The sequence below is a fragment of the Lycium barbarum genome, chromosome 4, assembly GCF_019175385.1.
Source record: "Lycium barbarum isolate Lr01 chromosome 4, ASM1917538v2, whole genome shotgun sequence".
Taxonomy (NCBI): Eukaryota; Viridiplantae; Streptophyta; class Magnoliopsida; order Solanales; family Solanaceae; genus Lycium; species Lycium barbarum.
Genome location: NC_083340.1, coordinates 146,060,986 through 146,079,349, shown reverse-complemented (window position 1 = coordinate 146,079,349; position 18,364 = coordinate 146,060,986). Strand labels below are relative to the sequence as shown.

Here is an 18,364-nt window from a genome sequence, read left to right as displayed (position 1 = left end):
AATGTTTAGGTACAATATTAAGAAGAAAACAACCTACCATCTTATTATAAATATTAAACAACCTACCATCTTATTATAAATATTAAACAACCTACCATCTTATTATAAATATTAAACAGGTTGGATCCGCTATAATTAGCGTTGCTTATGATCAATTGCTTTTTATTTGGATTCACCAATCCTATCCCCTGTTTAATATAAAATTCAAATAATAATATTTTTTTTTTCTACTCAATTAGGTTGGTATTTTTTTTTCTCCCCATATTCTATATTAATTATGAAGCATATTCAAATATCTTTATAGGTCGTTTGGTACGCAGATTAAATTATTTTGGAATTATAGTCCTATGACTAATTTATTTTATATGGGAGTGGGATATCCAGAATTAAGTTTGAGCTCCATTTTATACCATGCATGCTAGAATAAAACTTATACTTTCTACCAAATAGAGAATAAAATTAATCCCAAATTTAGCTTGAATATCCCGCCTTATCTCGCGCATCTGACTATTACAATCAGTATTACTCATTGTTGCTTGATAATGAGTAATGAAATATTTCGAAAATCTAAACATTAACTTAAATAACATGCTCATAACCTGCCATTACACTTAAGGACCCGTTTGGCCATAAGATTTTTTCACTTTTTTCCGAAAAACGTTTTCACTTTATTTGGAAATCAACGTTTGACCATGGAAATTTGGAATTTGAAAAACACCAGAAACCTATTTTCACTTTCAGTACTTTCAAACAACCAAATATGTCTTTACAAAAACTACAATCAAACACAACTCCGTCTTCAACTCCAACTTCAAAATTCCAAATAAAGATAAAATAATTGAGAAATTTACATTATGGGTCAAGCTTATAGATTTATAAATATAATTAACAAAACTTTTAATATACAACAAAAATAGCAGATTTTTAAACTTTTTTCAGCATTTTAAGGTAGCTGGGTACAATTAATAATCCCACTAAATTAGGGATTTAATTTTATTCTCTTGCTCTTTATTATTGTTTCTCTGTCTTCTTTAAATGATACACCCCCATTTTTCTCACTTGTCTCTTCTCAATATTTTCTCGCTTCTCGTTCTTCAATCTTCAACCAATTCACCCTCGTATTTTTCTGGCTTTAGAGACGCATAGAAGAGGATGAAAGACATATATTTAATTCTGAATGTACTCTTAATTCATATTTTGTCTAGGTTGATCTATTGCTACCATTTGAAATGTAATTTTTGTTATTTCCAAAACCAAAGTTTTTTCTCAACGAAAGCTCTACTTTTATATTTTGAACCATTAATTAAAACATAATGAGCATAATTATATATATTACTAATTATACTCATAAATATTTCTAATAATATTAGGAGTATAATAATATATTCTATTAATTGTACCATTAATTATACTGGTAATATTATAGTATAATTAGTAATATACTAATTATAGTCATAATATTATTAGTATATTATAATTATACAAATAATATTATGAGTATAATTAAACATTAATTATATACATGATGAGCATAATTATATCTATTACTAATTATACCAGTAATATTATGAGTATAATAATGAATATTATTAATTATACTAGTAATATTATAAGTCTAATAGTAGCAATAATAATAAGGAAAGCAATATATATAATTAAAGACAAAAGGCTAAGGCCTTATTTGTTTTCATTAAGATTAAGACGTCTGAATCTTAATACACAGCTAAATGATTAAGATATTGTCTTTAGATCTGAACACTAAATGATTTAGACTGTTTGTTTTCTCAACATCTGAATGTGCATAATGTATTTATTTAAACACAATAAATATACAATTCAACTAAAATCGGAACTAAAATTATAAAATAAATACAAATTTAATATAATAAGAATATTATTTGATAAAAATATGAAACATTTATGTTTGCTAGTAATGATGGAGATGTTTATAGTGATAATTGGGTGGGATGGGTCTGGGGGTAGGGGTGGTGGTGAGGGGGTGGTTGGGGGGTAAGGTAGGTGGGTGGTGAATGTGGTGGGGTGGTGGTGATGGATGGGTTTGTGGAGTGGGGATGGAGGTTGGGTTGGTGGTAGTGGTGAGTGGGGGTAGGGTTAGGGTGTGGGTAGTAGAGGGTTGGGGTAGGGTTAGGGTGTGGGTAGTGGGTAGTAGAGGGTTGGGGTAGATGGGTAGTAGTAGGGGTGGGTAGGTGGGGTGGTGGTGATTGGGGCTAAGTAGGGGTGGGTGGTGGGAGTGAGGGAATGAGGGGAGATGGAGTCAGTGGTAAAAATTATCCATACAACATACCTCTTAATGATATTAAGACTTTGTTCAAGATCTTAATGAGTAAGACATATTCAGACCAAATAATAAGACATATTCAGACCAAATAAGTGCTTAGATCCTAATATAAACAAATGTACTTAATGGTTTAAAGTCTGAACCATTCAGATTCAGATCTCCACCAAGTGCAAACAAATAAGGCCTAAGAGAAGAGAACAAATGGTAAAATTACCATTACCAATAAAAACATGGTTTATGCTAGCGGACAAAACCATATTTTGAAAGAAAGAGAAAAGATAAGATTCATGCTGAGCATAAAATAAGGAACTACACAAAAGTTTTGGAAAAGAAAATATCTGATTTACAGAGGGGATTGTGATGGGGATAGGCGGATAAAAAAATAGAAATGTAAATAAAGTAACTCTGCTAAGAAATTGTAAATAGTTTTTAAAATTTGCACCGTTATGTTTTTGGGACAACTACGTGACATAACAAACATATAGTGACTATTGACATTTAGTAACTATAGTTTAACTTAATTACTTCTCATAGTAAACATTTGTATATTAATGACATTTAGTAACTATATATATACACACACAAAGTAGAATACCCATCACACTATTCACTTCCAACCCAACCCTCCCATCTCTCTCTCCCCTCTCCCCCACTGTTCCGCCGCTATGGCTGCAGCCATCGTCGGAGAAGTCGCCGGAGCTTACTTCTCCGGCAAACCACAGCAACAAAACCACAACGATTCTTCTCACCACAACACCACCACCAACCGCCATTCTTCTCCTCTTCACTACCAACAGCAACAACAACAACCATCGCCGGAGAAGTTGCCAGAGCTTACTTCTCCGGCAAACCACAACAACAACACCAACCACAGCCAATCGGAGCTTACTTTCCTTTCAGTGAAGATTTTTTCAGATCTGAAGGTGACGGTGATGATGATGGAGAAAAGAAGGTAAACGAGAAGAAGGTGTACACAGATCTGATTGGAATTTTTGATCGGAAGTTTTTTTCCAGATCTGTGTATACATATTTTCGGAAGTTTTTTTTCCAGATCTGTGTATACATACACGGTATATAATATTTTTCGCATTTTTCGAGAAAGATCTTTTTGTATACAAATTAATAGAGTGAATTAACGCCTGTATACAAATGAATACAATCAATTGTATTCAATATTTTGAGTGTATTCGTTTTTTTTTTTTGTGTACATATATTGTATACAATGTTTTTCGCCTATTTTTGGTGTATCTATGTTGTATACATATAGAAAAATATGGTGTTTGTTAATTTTTGGCAAATTTTAACTCGCTGTATACACACGCTTTATTGCTGATTGTTGCTACCAAATGTAATTGGTAAAACATATGCTATGTGGCTTGAGTTAAGCTCAAAACTTTGTCATTTATGTAGCTTCCCTTACGTTTTTTCCCCAAAATAACTTGGTTTTCATGGCCAAATTGGGCCTGAATGGCCCATTGCATCATTTAGCCCAGTCTTGTCTTTTTCTTTCTTCCATGAGAGCGCTCACAAAGAAAGCAAGCACACTCAGTAATGGCTCCTCTTAAAATTCTCCTATGTGGTGATGTACGTGGCCGTCTCAATCAACTATTCAAACGCGTTTCTTCGGTTCGTCTTCTCTACTATCATCTATTATTATTATTATTTCATGTTTGAATGTACTTAAAGTTGGATATGGAATTTTCATGGACAAATACTTATTTTCAAATAAAGTGAAAAATAATTCTGAGAAAAAAAAGTGAATAATTTGTATGACCCAACGGGTCCATACTCATTTATAGCTGACTTAAAATTTTTGGATTTGCTTCTATATTTATATATCAACAACTCAGCTATGTTGCTCAGACTCTCCAAAAATATTGCCGCACCTGTGTCGCATAGGACTCAGTGTATAGCTGAAGTTGAACTGTTTCAGGTGAACAAGGCAGCTGGTCCATTTGATGCTCTTCTTTGTGTGGGCCAATTTTTCCCGGATTCAACTGAGGGGCTTGAGGAATTCAATGGCTATATTGATGGCTGCTCCAAGATTCCGATACCGACCTACTTCATTGGCGACTATGGCGCGGGGTCCCCGAAAATATTGTCTGAAGCATTGAAGGACCCGAGTAATAAAGGGTTTAAGATGGAGGGTTATAGGGTCTGTGACAATTTGTATTGGTTGAAAGGAAGTGGGAAGTTTGATCTTCATGGTATGACCTTAACGAGCACCTCATTTATGGTTTTATTCCAATTTGCTTAATGAAAGTGAAAAAACTTAGTGTAAGGACCGAATAGGCAGCTTAGCAGTGGATGTGTCTACATCCACTATTATTTTTTCTTGGATAACCATAGTGTTCGGGCCAACTTGAGCTTTCGCACGGAAAAACACTTACCGTTTTTGCCTCCGCTAGGAGTTGAACCTGAGACCTCATGGTTCCATCCACTTTGTTAACTGCTAGGCTACACACTGGGTTGTTGTTTGCATCCACTCTACTACGGGAGGCGTGGGTATGTATATTATATATTTTTATATAGCCTTAAAACTTGGTTATAAGGATAACTTACTTTACATGTTTTGCTTTTTGTTTCAGCTATAGTATCACTCTACTTTCATAAGATATGTTGGCAGTTTCTCTATCAAAAAATGCTTTAATCAATATTTTGGACAAACTTGAAGTCGTGTTTTATATGTCAAGTACCACAATCTTCTCAGTATATTCCAGTAGACATAGGTGTTGTAGCAACTTGTGCTTATAGAAAAAGGTGTTACATAGCAGCCCACACTTGTATTGTTCTATTTGAGATATCTGGCCGTAGGAACTCTGGAAATTTTTGATAGTATATATGTCTATGGGTTGCCTTAGCCGGTTTGTGCACAACTCTACTAGTTCTCCAGTTACCTAATATCTCCTACCAACATTAGATATCAAGTAGTTCTATCCACCAAGACTTAGACAAGTGAAAAGAAATCACCTTGCATTTTGCTTCTGCCGGGAATATGGACCCCGGTTTCCATATGGTCCGTTCCAGCTTGATTAGAAGATGTATATTATACTAAGTTCGTATTTATTGAGACAAAACAATAGTGACTTGTACACCAAACCAACAATTCTGAATGTGCCTTGTTGACTTGTAGTGTTAATTTTGACCTGTTGGGCAAAGCGGATGGTGCACTTCTTACCAAAGGACTTTTGTTTGATGCAGTTTATTATTTCCTTTTTCAAACTTGTACTGTATGGTCTAGTGGTTTATGCTTGTAGGAAGAATGAAATCTTGGCACAGCTATTAACTCCTTAAAACTATCGGTTAATTTGCCTGTAGTAGTTGGTAAATAAACGGTTGTATTGCCTACCTCTCTGTGGTATTGAACAAAAGTCTAAGCCATTGCTGAGAGAAGCCGTATGGACTATAAGTTGAATAAAGATAGTGGACAGTTGCACCATTTCCAAGTTATACATTGTAAGATGCTGATTGTCTATATTTGAGAGTTGAAACTTTTTATGAGAGCATCTAAGCACCGTGCAAATTTATGTATCCAGAAAAAAACATGTGTGAGCACATCTAAACATCGTGCAATTTATCTTAATTTTGTGAAGCAGTGTACATTTTTTGCTTAATGGGCTAGTTTTTTCCTTTAATTAATTCAGGATTGAGGCGTAGTTGGTTGACCAATGGATTGATATAATTGTTGTTGTTATTATTTTCTTATTCGATTTTATTTTGTGATAACTGCATCCCATCCACGATAACCCCGTGGTATTCCCTGAATTTGGGAAGTTCGTCCTATTGTGATGGTTAATTTGCTTTATGAGATTAGAAGCTCACCAAAAGGAGGTGTCTATGCTCATGTCTCTAGAATTAATAAGAGTAAAAGAAGTTAGGGTTTCATATTTTGTCTCGATGGAGGTGCATGACTAAACAATATTTTTAGACTTTTTGTTGATATGATAGCTGATATACTGTACTCATGTCTAGGGTTATCTGTGGCATACTTATCTGGTAGGCGATCTCCAAGTGGAACTCAATTTGGAACATACAGTCAAGACGATGTTGATGCTTTGAGGGCTTTAGCAGAAGATCCAGGAACAGTAGACATATTTCTTACATATCCTTTGGTTTTATGTTGTTCTCCCTCATTTTCTTCATCTCCTGTTCCAAGTACTCCATACAATCTCTTTGATTTCCTTAATCAAAAAATACTAATGAGTGGCCCAGCGGAGTAACGAATAGAACGACATCAAAAGTTCCTGCAGAAATTTCAGATTCATCCGCGAATGATCCCACAGTGTCAGAATTGGTAACTGAGATTAAGCCTCGGTGAGTGATCGTATTTTTCAAAGTGCAGTTCACTTGTTGAATTAGTGTATGGGCTACCAAATCCTTTGCTCTTGATCTTCATTTTAAACATTTCTTCTCGACATATGGAGAAGAAAATTTGAACTCCTCAAAATTTGGAGCCAACAAGGCAACAACTATGTGGAATTTTTCATTTTAAAAGAATTTTGTACTACAAAATTAATTGTTTGTATATACTATATGCTTCCACTCACTCTTCATATTCAGCTTATTTTTCTTATCTATTAATAGTGCAAGCTTCATCACCTATGCTGGGCGGCCATTTCATGGTTAATTTACGGTGACGTGTCGCCAATCATCTTTATCTCTTGGTTGAACTGGTAAATCTTTTCCAAGAGTTTCATGTTGCAGTGGATGTGTTCGTCCTTGATATACTTAGGCTTCACCTAAAATAATTTAAGTGGCCGGGATTTGCATTTGGCGGTAGCTTACCGGATGTCAATCTGAAAAATTAAGTATATTACGAAAGATTTATTCTTGGCTTCTGGAGAATCAACAATGTTCTGTTAATGTGAAGGAAGTATCTGTTCAATTGGCTATTTTGTAATCCTGCTATTTCAAAAGAAATACCATTACAGTCACTACCCTGTGTGCATGTCTGCAGTGCTGGTAAACAGAACTTTCTGTTGCTTTCGAGTTCTTTCTTCATTTGAATGAACCAGAACTTTCATTTACTACTTTGTTGCCCAATAAATCCATAGATATGAATTTTTCCCCAACTGAAATTGTTTCACTCGTAGGTACCATGTTGCAGGAACTATGGGTGTATACTTTGATCGTGAACCGTATGCTAATGTTGATGCTCTACATGCAACTCGCTTTTTGGGCTTAGCTCCTGTTGGAAACAAAGATAAACAGGTACTACAACCTTTGGTTTTTTACTCAAATTTCCTGTGAGTATTTGTAAAACTTCTGTCTGCATCTTAAGCAGTTCTATCACATATCGAGAATGTTTAATCAAACATTATTTACTCTCTCTAATATCGGTCACACACTCTATCCTCCCCTCCAAAAAAATTTTGCATCATAGTTAAGGCCGAACGTCAAACTTGTTGATAACGATTACATGTTCTCAAATGCTATAGAAACTCTTAAAATCTATTCATTTTTCTGATAATATTCTGATGTAATTTTCAATTTTTCGAATGCCATTATAAGATATGAGGTAAGTTAGAGTCTCAAAAACTAGAAGTTTCTTAAATTCATAATTATTTTTAAGGCTTAATGCATATGCAGCCCCCTAAACTTGTCCCTTTTTTCCATTTTGGCACCTCAACTAAGTGTTGTTCCTATTGAACCCCTGAACTCATCCTCAAGTGTGTCTATCAAACCCTCTAAATCTGATTTTTATTAGAAGCAAAAAAAATAAAAAAATAAAATTGTGGTAATGAAGGTAAATTAATATTTTAGACGTGTGGCAAGCTATTCTTTTGGTCATGGATGTGTCGGTTTCTGCTGGTTCTGCTCTTTCAGTGCCAGCTTAATTAAGAGCTTACTCATTTTTTCCCTCTCAATTGCTGCTAATCTTGGCTATAAAATGGCATAATTAAATTAGAATATATATTAGCATGTTGCTACATTGAAGATAGATTACTATGTAATTCAGATTGTGTTTGATAGACACACTTGAGGACGAGTTCAGTTGTTCAATAGGAACAACACTTAGTTGAGGTGCCAAAATGGAAAAAAGGGACAAGTTCAGGGGGCTGCATATGCATTAAGCCTATTTTTACATGGCATACAAATCTATAACCAAAATGAAAGACTTTTCTGCTGACAAATCTGGGACTTATCTTAAGTCTGCATCCATTCCGAGAGATTATACGTCTTCTGAGAGAACTTCTCTCCATGTGATTTTAGGTTTAACTCATCTCTTTTTATCATTTTGAAACCTCATTTTATGCTTGAATTCTTCACAGAAATTTATTCATGCAATATCTCCCACTCCAGCATCAACAATGTCGAAAACTGAGCTTACCGCAAAGCCACCAAACACTACTTTATCTCCATATACGAATGTTGACAAAGCAGCCCCACCCGATGGAGCAACAAAGAGGCCTGGTGATAGTGATTCTGAGTCACAGTATTGGAGATATGATGTATCAGGTAAAAGGCAGAAACATGGAGATGGTGGTGGTGATAGACTCTGCTTTAAATTTGTCTCTTCTGGCTCTTGCCCGAGAGGAAACAAGTGCCACTTTAGGCATGATGAAGAAGCTTCGGAACAGTACTCAAGAGGTGTGTGTTTTGACTTTCTCAACAAGGGAAAATGTGAAAAAGGTCCTAATTGCAACTTCAAGCACAGTTTGCAGGAAGAAGGTGACAGATCAGCATCTAGGGCAGCAAGCTCTAACAGGTTAATATTTATCAAACTACTTGATTTTTCTTGATGACTTTGCAGTGTTAGTGTTTACTGGTTTGTGAGCCTTCATTAGTGTTCTCTTGCTTTTGTGGTAACTTTAACTGTTTTGCAGGTCTAGAGAATGCTGGTTTTGTTTGTCCAGCCCGAATGTTGAGTCACATCTAATCACTAGTGTTGGAGAAAATTACTACTGTGCACTTGCTAAAGGACCTTTATTACCCGATCATGTGCTGATTATGCCCATTGAACACCTGCCCAATACGTTATCTCTGCCACTAGAATGTGAAAAGGAACTGGAACGACTTCAAAGAAGCTTCAAAGCTTACTTCAAAAAGCAAGGGAAGGAAGCGGTTTTCTTTGAGTGGGTATTTAAACGGGGAAGTCATGCCAATCTTCAGGTATGGAAAAACTTCCATTAATAAATTATGATGGATGTATGCCTCTACTACAGATTATATAGAAAAAGTGGAAAAACAAAAGAAGATATGTCTATACCGTCACTCTGTCCTTAAAAATTGGTCTATAAGCATACCTTACTTTACATGTTTTTCTTTTTGTTTCAGCTATAGTAGCAGTCTCCCCCACAAGATATGATGCCAGTTTATCTACTTCCATAACCTTTTAGAAGTACGCATTTGATTGTACACCTTGGGGCAAATTGCAGCTGCCTCGCCTTAATAGATCAATTTCCTTTTTTGACATTAATAATATTATGCCCAGTTGTGTTATTGTTATTCTCATGTCACAGTTCTTTAATCCATTACGTTTTCATCTTTATTATTGCTTCTTTGTGATTATCTTAATCTCCACTCTTTGTGTCTATTGTAGGTTGTTCCTATTCCCTCGTCCAGGGCATCTGTGGTTCAAGATATTTTTAACATGGCTGCTGAAAAATTGGGATTCAAGTTTACTGTGGTAAAAGGTATGGTTACTTTATTGTTCAAGGTCATAGAGTTCTGAATCCTGCCCATTCCCCAACCAGAAAATAGAAAGAAAAATGGTAAAGATAGAGAAAATAGAACAGTGGAAAAAACAGCTCAAAGTAGCATTGCACATGCTAGATTCTAAACCCCTTTTTCTCTCATTAAATCCTTTTCTCCTAGTCTGCCTAATTGGAAATGTGGGTTAGCTGGTTATGGAGAGAACCACATAGAGTTAAATATACTTCGCTGGTGCTTGCTTTGTTTTTCCTTTTAAGTATCATCACAGGTTGTCTTGTGTGGGAGCAATTCAGTCTAGAGATGATGTTCATGTGATTTTTCTTTTTACTGCAGAAGGAAGACAAGCGTTGCGGGAACAGTTTGACAGAAGTTGCAGCTTGTTTTATGTTGAAGTTCCTGGAGGTGATATTTTGTCACATGTTGTTGAGGAGAATGAGAAATTCCCAGCTCAATTTGGTCGCGAGGTAAGATGTTTATATATGAGCGACAAAAGAGAGTATAGCTTAGTATAAAAGAGGGAGGGGGTGGGGGGTGGGGCGTGGAGGTGGAGGTGGAGGGTGCTGCAGTAGGATTTAGCATATAAAATAAATGCTTATATACATCTAGCAGAAAGCATTTCCATATAAATTTTACCTACTTTAATCCTTGCAATCATCCCTTTATTTTAGTGATGAATCATGTAGCTGAAATTTTCGACTGGTGATAGACACTTAGTTTGCATCCTCTGTGTGAAATATATCTAACAGAGGTTATAATTTCGCTTTAGTAACAGATGTAATATTGCATGATTTCCCCACAGGTTTTGGCAGGCTTGCTGAATGTGGCAGATAGAGCTGATTGGAGAAATTGTAAGCTTGGTAAAGAAGAAGAAATTAAAATGGTTGAGAGATTCAAAAGTGGATTTCAAGAATACGATCCAAATCAATAGGATAGCCGAGAAGACGCAACACTAGAGGCTCATGTGTTTGTGTTATGCTTGAACAGTCACAATATGATTCACTGAATACATTTTTGCCACAAGACAGGATGCTGTTGTAACCAGACGGTGAGTGTTGTATATTTGAGCAACAACATACCTAGCGTGGTTTCACAAGTGGGATCTGAGGAGGTGGGGTGCACACAGACCTTACCCCTATCTTTGTGGGTTAGAGAGGTTACGGATAGACCTTCGGCTAAAGGAAAATGGTTTTCAGAACATATTTGAGCAACAACATTAGTCCAATTTTCATGCACGTAACTCACTTTGTCAGTTATGCTATTGAGGTAGTTGTTCATGCATGTTTGTTTAACTATTTGAGATGAGGACTATACAGAATCATAACTTTTTTTTTTTCCGTTGAAGCAATTGTAACTTTATTGTTCAAGTTAATTGGTTCTTGTTTTTATTTGGATCCTTTATGAATTTTTGCTGCTAATGAAATATTTTAATTAATCTAGTTTGTACGTACTTCTTTTGTCATTCCTTAGAAGTAAGATGAGCTTGTGCGTTTGGTTCTTATTTGTACATAGTTGATGTTTGTTTTGAAATTTGTGGCTCTCCAATCAAATACCAAGTACCATACACATATGGACTATATCTTCATTCACAAACAGATTGATAACTTCATTCACAAAAAGATTGATAAAATCTTCTGAAAGAACTATACTTGCTCAAAGCGTTTTAATTTTGCACAAAGTACTTTTTCGAAGAACTTTTCCCACAAATCTATGTTTGCGGAAGCTGATGCATTTGCACTTAGTGGTCGTTTGGTAGGTAGCCAAAATTATCTCGATATTATAATTCCGGGACTAATTTATCTCATCTCTTGGGATTATTTTATCCCATTATCTAGATGGGATAAAATAATCTCAGGATAAGTGGGATAAGAAGGGATATTCCATCTTTTAAGTTGGGATGCATTTTGTACCATGTTTGGTACAAGGTATAAATTTATTCCAGGATAAATTTATACCTTCTACCAAACATGATACAAAAAATTAGTGCTGCGATATCCCAGCTTATACCATGCACCAAACCACCCTGGTGCACAGGAGGTGCATAGAGAGCCGATTCCGGGAACCTCATTAAAGTCATAATTGAAATTTATAATATATTTTAATTAATAATAAGAATTTTGCATTCAAAATTACAATTTTTGCCTAAAGCGATAAACTTCCGACATACAAGTCTAAGTTTGGCTTGTCTAGATTAAATTTTCAAAATATGAGCCTGAAGTTTGGCTTGCCAGTTGCCAACTGTTTAGGCACTATTTTTGAAGCACGTGAACACATAGTCTCTCGTCGTAAAATTAAGTATTTTATGTATATCTTTTCTAAAATTAGTATAACACTACCTAATGGAAAACATACTACAAAAGATTAAATGGTGCACTTGGTTGAAAGTTGAGTTATTTGCCTAGGGGATTAGGGATCAATTCCCGCTTAATATATTTTTCCTTCTTTTTTTTTAGTAGTGAACCCATGCTCTAAAAATGCTAGATTGTCCTCTGGTTGTCAAGGCTAAACTTCTAAAAGAATTGCCTGAAGTTTGTCTTACCAAGGCCAAACTTTCGACACACGAGCCTGAAGTTTGACTTGCGAAGGTCAAACTTCCGATATATGAGCCTGAAGCTTAAACTAACAATTAATGATGCTTCAAACATATATGTTACAAACTCAAAAGTAATTCCAATTTTCATCCCAACTAATGTTTTCAAGATTTTCGAACAACAACAATCACTTGATTTAAAATTAATGTTCATGTCCGAAATTTAAGACCCACTTTTTCAAGCAGGAAACAATACAAATTTTACATATTTCTTAGATTTTTCTACAATAACCACTTGATTTCAATTTATTTTTTACATTCGAAATTCTAAGCCCACTTCTTCAAGCATTATACTTCAATTGATGTACAATAAAATTGAAATACATTATTGTACAACAACTAAGAAATAGAGAAGGAAGAGGAGGAAGAAGAGCAACAATTTTGTTTGAGGTTTGGGTTATATTGGCTACTAATTAAGTAGGCGTTTGGCCATAGAAACTAATAAGAAATTCACTTTTTTTCGAAATTTTGGAGTAAGAGTTGTGTTTAGTTATAATTTTTGAAATTGTATTTTTTTGTTGAAACTTAGTTGTTTTGGTTGTAAAAAAAAAAAGTGAAAAACAATCAAATTCTGAAATACAACTTCAAGTTGTATAAGTTGCATTTGGAATTTTTATAGCCGAACGCTGATTCCGAAAAAAAAGTGAATAATTCTTATGGCCAAACGGCCCTAAATTTAAAACAATTTGACCACAATTTAAATGAGCCTCCAAATAGGCTACATCAACAAATTTTGACCCGACTACTTAAAAACACAGATTCACACAGCCGTAGGAGAGACTTCCAAACAGTTTCTAAGTCCATATCTAATTTGCTCTCAAATTTCTTCAAACAAAATGGTACACAATTCCTTCTTCCTTGTTTCATTTTTTTTTTAATATATAGTTTCAGTAAAATTTTGATTTTTGTTGTGTGTTTTGTTAGGCTCAATCAGCAAAACCAATTTCAAGTCCAGTACCTGATGCATGGTACCCAACCCTAGCTGTGTTTATGCTTGCAATTGGACTTGTTGTTACTGCTTCTTTCTTTATGTAAGCCCCAGATCTGTTTTTTTTTTTTTTTTTTAATAATAATACTGCAATTTGATTTTATTTATTTTTTGTGATTGTTTATGCATAAGAAGGATATGTTATTTACCAATGTGGGATTGAAATTGGACTGAATTGAGTGATATGGGTGTTTTATTTAGTGGATCCAACTAGTTTGAGGTTAAGGGTGTGTTTGGTATGATGTAAAATATTTTCTCAAAAAATAAGTGATTTTCCAGACTCATTTTCTTGTGTTTGGTACGCGAGTTGGAAAATGTTTGCATATATTCAAAGAAAAAGAATATGGGGTTTTTAAATTTGGAGTGCAACTTATGGTTATCGGCGGATTCAGGATTTTTAATCAGGGTGTTCGAAAAAACAAATGAACCAATTTTTGCATTTGTTCAGGGTGTTCAAAAGACAATATATGTACATGAACACATAAAATTGACTCTAAATATACACTGTAATTTTTTGCCGAGGGTGTTCGGGTGAACACCCCGGGCCTTGACTGCATCCGCCCCTGCTTATGGTGGTGGGATTTTTTTTTGGGGGGGGGGGTAGTAGGCGGGGTAGGGTGTGGTAGGTGGGGGGAGTGGGTAGTAAGGGGTAGGCAGGTAGGGGATGGGTGGATACTGCATGATACCCAGTTCTAGCGGTGTTCATGCTTTTAATTGGACTTCTTGTAACTGCTTCCTTCTTCATGTAAGTGATCTATCTGTTGTTATTTTAAATCTTGGAAATTACTGGGTTTTTGTTTAAATGATATAGTGGATTTTGATTTTCTTGCAATTGTTTATGCCCTTAAGAGATGTTATTTACCAATGTTGGAATGGAATTGGTTCGAATGGAGAGATGTGGGGGTTTTCTTTAGTGGATCCAACTAGTTTGAGATTAACGGTGTGTTTGGTATGACGGAAAATACGCGATTTTCTGACATTTTCTTGTGTTTGGTACACAAGTTTGAAAAATGTCATTTTAAGAGCATTTGCATATATTCAATGCGAAAGACAATGAGGTTTTTAAATTTGGAGTGCAACTACTGGTGGTGGGGTTGTGGGTTTGAGGGGGGGAGGGTAGTAGGTCGTAGGTGGGGTAGAGTGTGATAGTCTGGGGTAGGGGTGGGTTGGTGGGGTTGTGGGGGTAGGCAAGTAGGGTGTGGGTGGATAGTGTGTGGTACCCAGCTCTAGCTGTGTTTATGCTTGCAATTGGCCTTGTTGTAACTGCTTCTTTCTTCATGTAAGTCCAAGATCTGTTTTTTTTTTCCCTAATACTAATACTGCAATTTGATTTTATTTATTTTTTGCATTGTTTATGCATTAAAAGGACATGTTATGTACCAATGTTGGAATGGAATTGGCTTGAATAGAGTGATATAGAGGGTTTATTTAGTGGATCCAACTAGTTTGAGATTAAGGGTAGTTGATTGTAATATTTGGTTTTCGTTTAAATGATACTGGATTTTGATGTTTTGCAATTGTTTATGCCTGAAAGAGATGTTTACCAATGTTGGAATGAAATTGGCTAGAATAGAGAGATATGGATGTTTTCTTTAGTGGATCCAAGTATCCAACTAGTTTGAGATAGGATGTGTCCGTTATGACGGAAAAGGAAAACATTTTCTCCTATTCTGGGGAAAACATTTTCCAAGATATTTAGTGCAACCAAACAAGGGAAAATAGGAAAACATTTTCCATCATACCAAACACACCCTAATAGTACAACAACAACAACAACAACAACAACATACCCAGTGAAATCTCACAAAGTGGGGTCTGGGGAGGGTAGAATATATGCAGACCTTATCTCTAGTTGTTGATTAATATTTGTACATGTTGTAACCCGCAACGGTGGCTTAGTTGGTTGAGCATGGGGCTTGCATAATGGAGGTCTTAGATTCAAAACCTCCTGCCTACGAAAGCAGGAGATTTGCGTTCTGGATTGAGCTCGTCGCACGTGGCTTGCCTAGTGCGGGTTACCTCTCCTGTGTGGTTTGCGGGCTATTACACAAGAGTGGGTATACCCTTTGCGCACTCAAAGGGTAGCGGCTGAGGGTTCCCTTGTCATTAAAAAAATAAAAAATTGTACATTCTGCGAGTACACTGTGCCTGCGACTTTCCTTGCAATAACGGAAGGAGAGTGTCTGTGTCATTGTTGATTGATATTTGATAGAATCGGCATACAACAACAATAACATACCCAGTGTGATCTCACAAGTGGGGTCTGGGGAGGGTAGGATGTACGTAGACCTTACCTCTGCCTTTGTAGGACAGAGAGGCCGGTTCCGAAAAAGGTGCTTTATTGAAATGCAGTTGATTTTTTTTTTTAAACAAGCTGTGGAAGATTTGGTTGGATTTTGTAAGGAAATTAAATAAAACATGAAATTTTAATTTGGATATCTAATATGACGTACAAGGTTTATTAGGAACATGTTACTTTTGTTGAAGAAATTATTCTTTGGTCGTTGATTTTGTTAAATAGCTGGGGATTGGGGCATGATTGTTCTAGCTGTTTACACCAAATAGGATTAGAAATTTTAGGGGCCGTAGATCAATCCTACTCCATACCCTTGCCATGTAATTTTACACCAAATGTCACTTGCTTATATTAGATGACCTTTCTAACCAGGCAGAGTGAGATATCCTTATTTCCTTTTCCTCTTTTTTTTTTTTTTTTTTTAAAAAGGTGGGAAGGAGGTCAGGCGTAAGTATGGATGGATTAAGCAAGCTGGCGGATTTATTTTCCTTTTTCCCCTTAAGGGTGTGTTCGGTATCAATTTTTCAATTTTTTCATGTTTGGTTGGTCAAACTTTCGAAAACGTTTTCTCTAGGAAAATAAGTTTCTTAAAAATGAGGAAAATGAATTCCCCCGTGGAAGTAGGGAAAACAAGTTCCACAAGTGGAATTCCACATTGATTGTGTCCTCCCCACCTTCAACACACCTCATCTTCACCCCCACACCGGTAGCCTCCATCCCACCACCCCACAGCCCCACCTCCACCTCCCATAGTATTTGTTTAGATTATATACAAATGTTTTTAGGATAATATTTTTTGCTTACGTACCGAGCACAAGAAAATAAGTAAGAAAGCCACTTATTTCCTGAAAAACATTTTCCTTCGTACCGAACACACCCTATAGGCCGTCCTTTTACTTTAAAGAAGCTCATGGAACTTACTCGAAAGAATATTTTGAGCTCTCCACTTGTATTTGACATATGAAGCTTTAAGATGTTTAAGTCGTAATTACAGCTGAAGGGCGTGTAGCTAAAATAGTCTTACTTTGTAAGTGATCTCTCTTCAGAAGTCTACAAATTTACATTAAAAAAAGAAAGAAAAAGAAATGAAGAGAAGTCTATACAACATAGAGTTGCAACTGTTAGATATGACCTATGGGAAAAAGTGGCAAGAGACATCTTTTTTCTATTACCTTAGAGCAAACTAGCTAGCTAGGTTAAGATATTTGCCCTCTGGCAGTGTGATATTTGAGAGACATCTCTTTCAGAAAATATCTGTTTCATCACTTACTTCTTAAGGAATACATAGTCTAGTCTCTTATGGAACATGGATATCCAACTTTACTGAGATATAATTCTACGAAATTCTTTACTGAGATATAATTCATGAATCATGGCAGTTCTCCAAAATTCTTAAATTATACTAATACTTCATCAAACTTCTTCTAGTAACAAACCTATGAATATGTGACAGCTATGAAGCGACTTCGCCGAGGAAATATCGCAGTCTTGCAAAGGAGCTTGCAACTGGGACAGTGGCATCTGTATTCTTGGTATGTACGCTACAATGATTTAATCTCTCGTTTGCAGTTTTCACTAGTTGCTTGTGTTGACTCGTCACACACCTTATGCAGGGTTTTGGATCCTTGTTTCTGCTACTTGCTTCCGGAGTATATGTTTGATCCATCCACATGGATAAAGATAGAAGTTTCTGCTACTGTTTCTACATGAACAGTTTTGAGTACTGCAGTTGATGTTATATGATTTATGATTTATGATTGATAATAGTATCTTGTAGAACTGATCATTATCACCTAGTGCAGTCTGAGAATTTATAACTGAGTGGCAAGCATTGGAGAACTAGTTGAAAAATTTCTGAGGTACAAGAAAATACTTCTTATTACAGTTTATATTAGTGTTGCTCTCAATTACTAATATAGAAGTAAGTGAGTATCCCTTTGCTTGGGTTTACATAGCAATTCCGCCAAGTAATTATGAATAATGAATGCATAATTGCGTACCTCTTTGAAAATGGTTGGCAAAAGATGGGAGTTGTAAGTTGACCTCATGGCTTTGTCAAACTTACCTCATGGCTTTGTTTTTGACAAAGAGAAAACATGTATAGTCAAACCTCTCTATTTTTCAGTTGTTATAGATGGGCCCAACTAGGGGTGTTCATGATTCGGTTTGGGTCGGTTATTGATTAAAACCATAACCAAATCAATTTAGTTGGTTTTTAAATGTCTAAAACCATAACCAAATCAAACCAAATAAAATAATAACCACCGGTTTGGTTATTGTCGTTTTGATTCGGTTTGGTTCGATTTTTCAATTTATGACTAGTAGTCATGAGACTTATCTGTAAAACATTAAAAAGTTGAAAAAGACATGTCTTTTTTTTTGTTCCAACGATAACTTTTATTTATAGTTTAAGGTGGAACATACATCATAGAAACATTTTCACTATTAGTGATAGTGTAGTACTCAAGTTATCCAAAGTTGCTAAACTATTACATATAGAGCTAAAAACTAACTTAGTAGTGGTTGCATCATTTTTGT

General features: G+C 35.5%; 2 protein-coding genes across 4 annotated transcripts; both read left to right on the top strand.

The window, feature by feature from the left end:
* The first annotated feature begins 3,716 nt into the window (after positions 1-3,716).
* On the top strand, positions 3,717-11,387 carry LOC132636877 (zinc finger CCCH domain-containing protein 64). 3 transcript variants are annotated; one of them, XM_060353936.1, is made up of 10 exons: positions 3,717-3,925; positions 4,233-4,506; positions 6,272-6,401; positions 6,497-6,613; positions 7,393-7,510; positions 8,572-9,008; positions 9,127-9,412; positions 9,843-9,936; positions 10,289-10,419; positions 10,755-11,387. In XM_060353936.1, the coding sequence occupies exons 1-10, from the start codon at positions 3,851-3,853 to the stop codon at positions 10,881-10,883; spliced, it is 1,791 nt and encodes a 596-aa protein (XP_060209919.1). In that variant the 5' UTR covers positions 3,717-3,850; the 3' UTR covers positions 10,884-11,387. The 3 variants fall into 3 exon arrangements, 2 of the variants coding, with proteins under 2 accessions (XP_060209919.1, XP_060209918.1); XR_009581483.1 differs by lacking the exon at positions 10,755-11,387 and adding an exon at positions 9,578-9,641 and having other exon boundaries at positions 3,748-3,925; positions 4,150-4,506; positions 10,289-10,310; XM_060353935.1 differs by having other exon boundaries at positions 3,774-3,925; positions 4,150-4,506.
* A 1,839-nt stretch (positions 11,388-13,226) lies between these two features.
* Positions 13,227-17,715, top strand: LOC132636876 (uncharacterized). Its single transcript, XM_060353933.1, has 4 exons — positions 13,227-13,381; positions 13,467-13,573; positions 17,280-17,358; positions 17,440-17,715. The coding sequence occupies exons 1-4, from the start codon at positions 13,379-13,381 to the stop codon at positions 17,485-17,487; spliced, it is 237 nt and encodes a 78-aa protein (XP_060209916.1). The 5' UTR covers positions 13,227-13,378; the 3' UTR covers positions 17,488-17,715.
* The last annotated feature ends 649 nt before the right edge of the window (positions 17,716-18,364 follow it).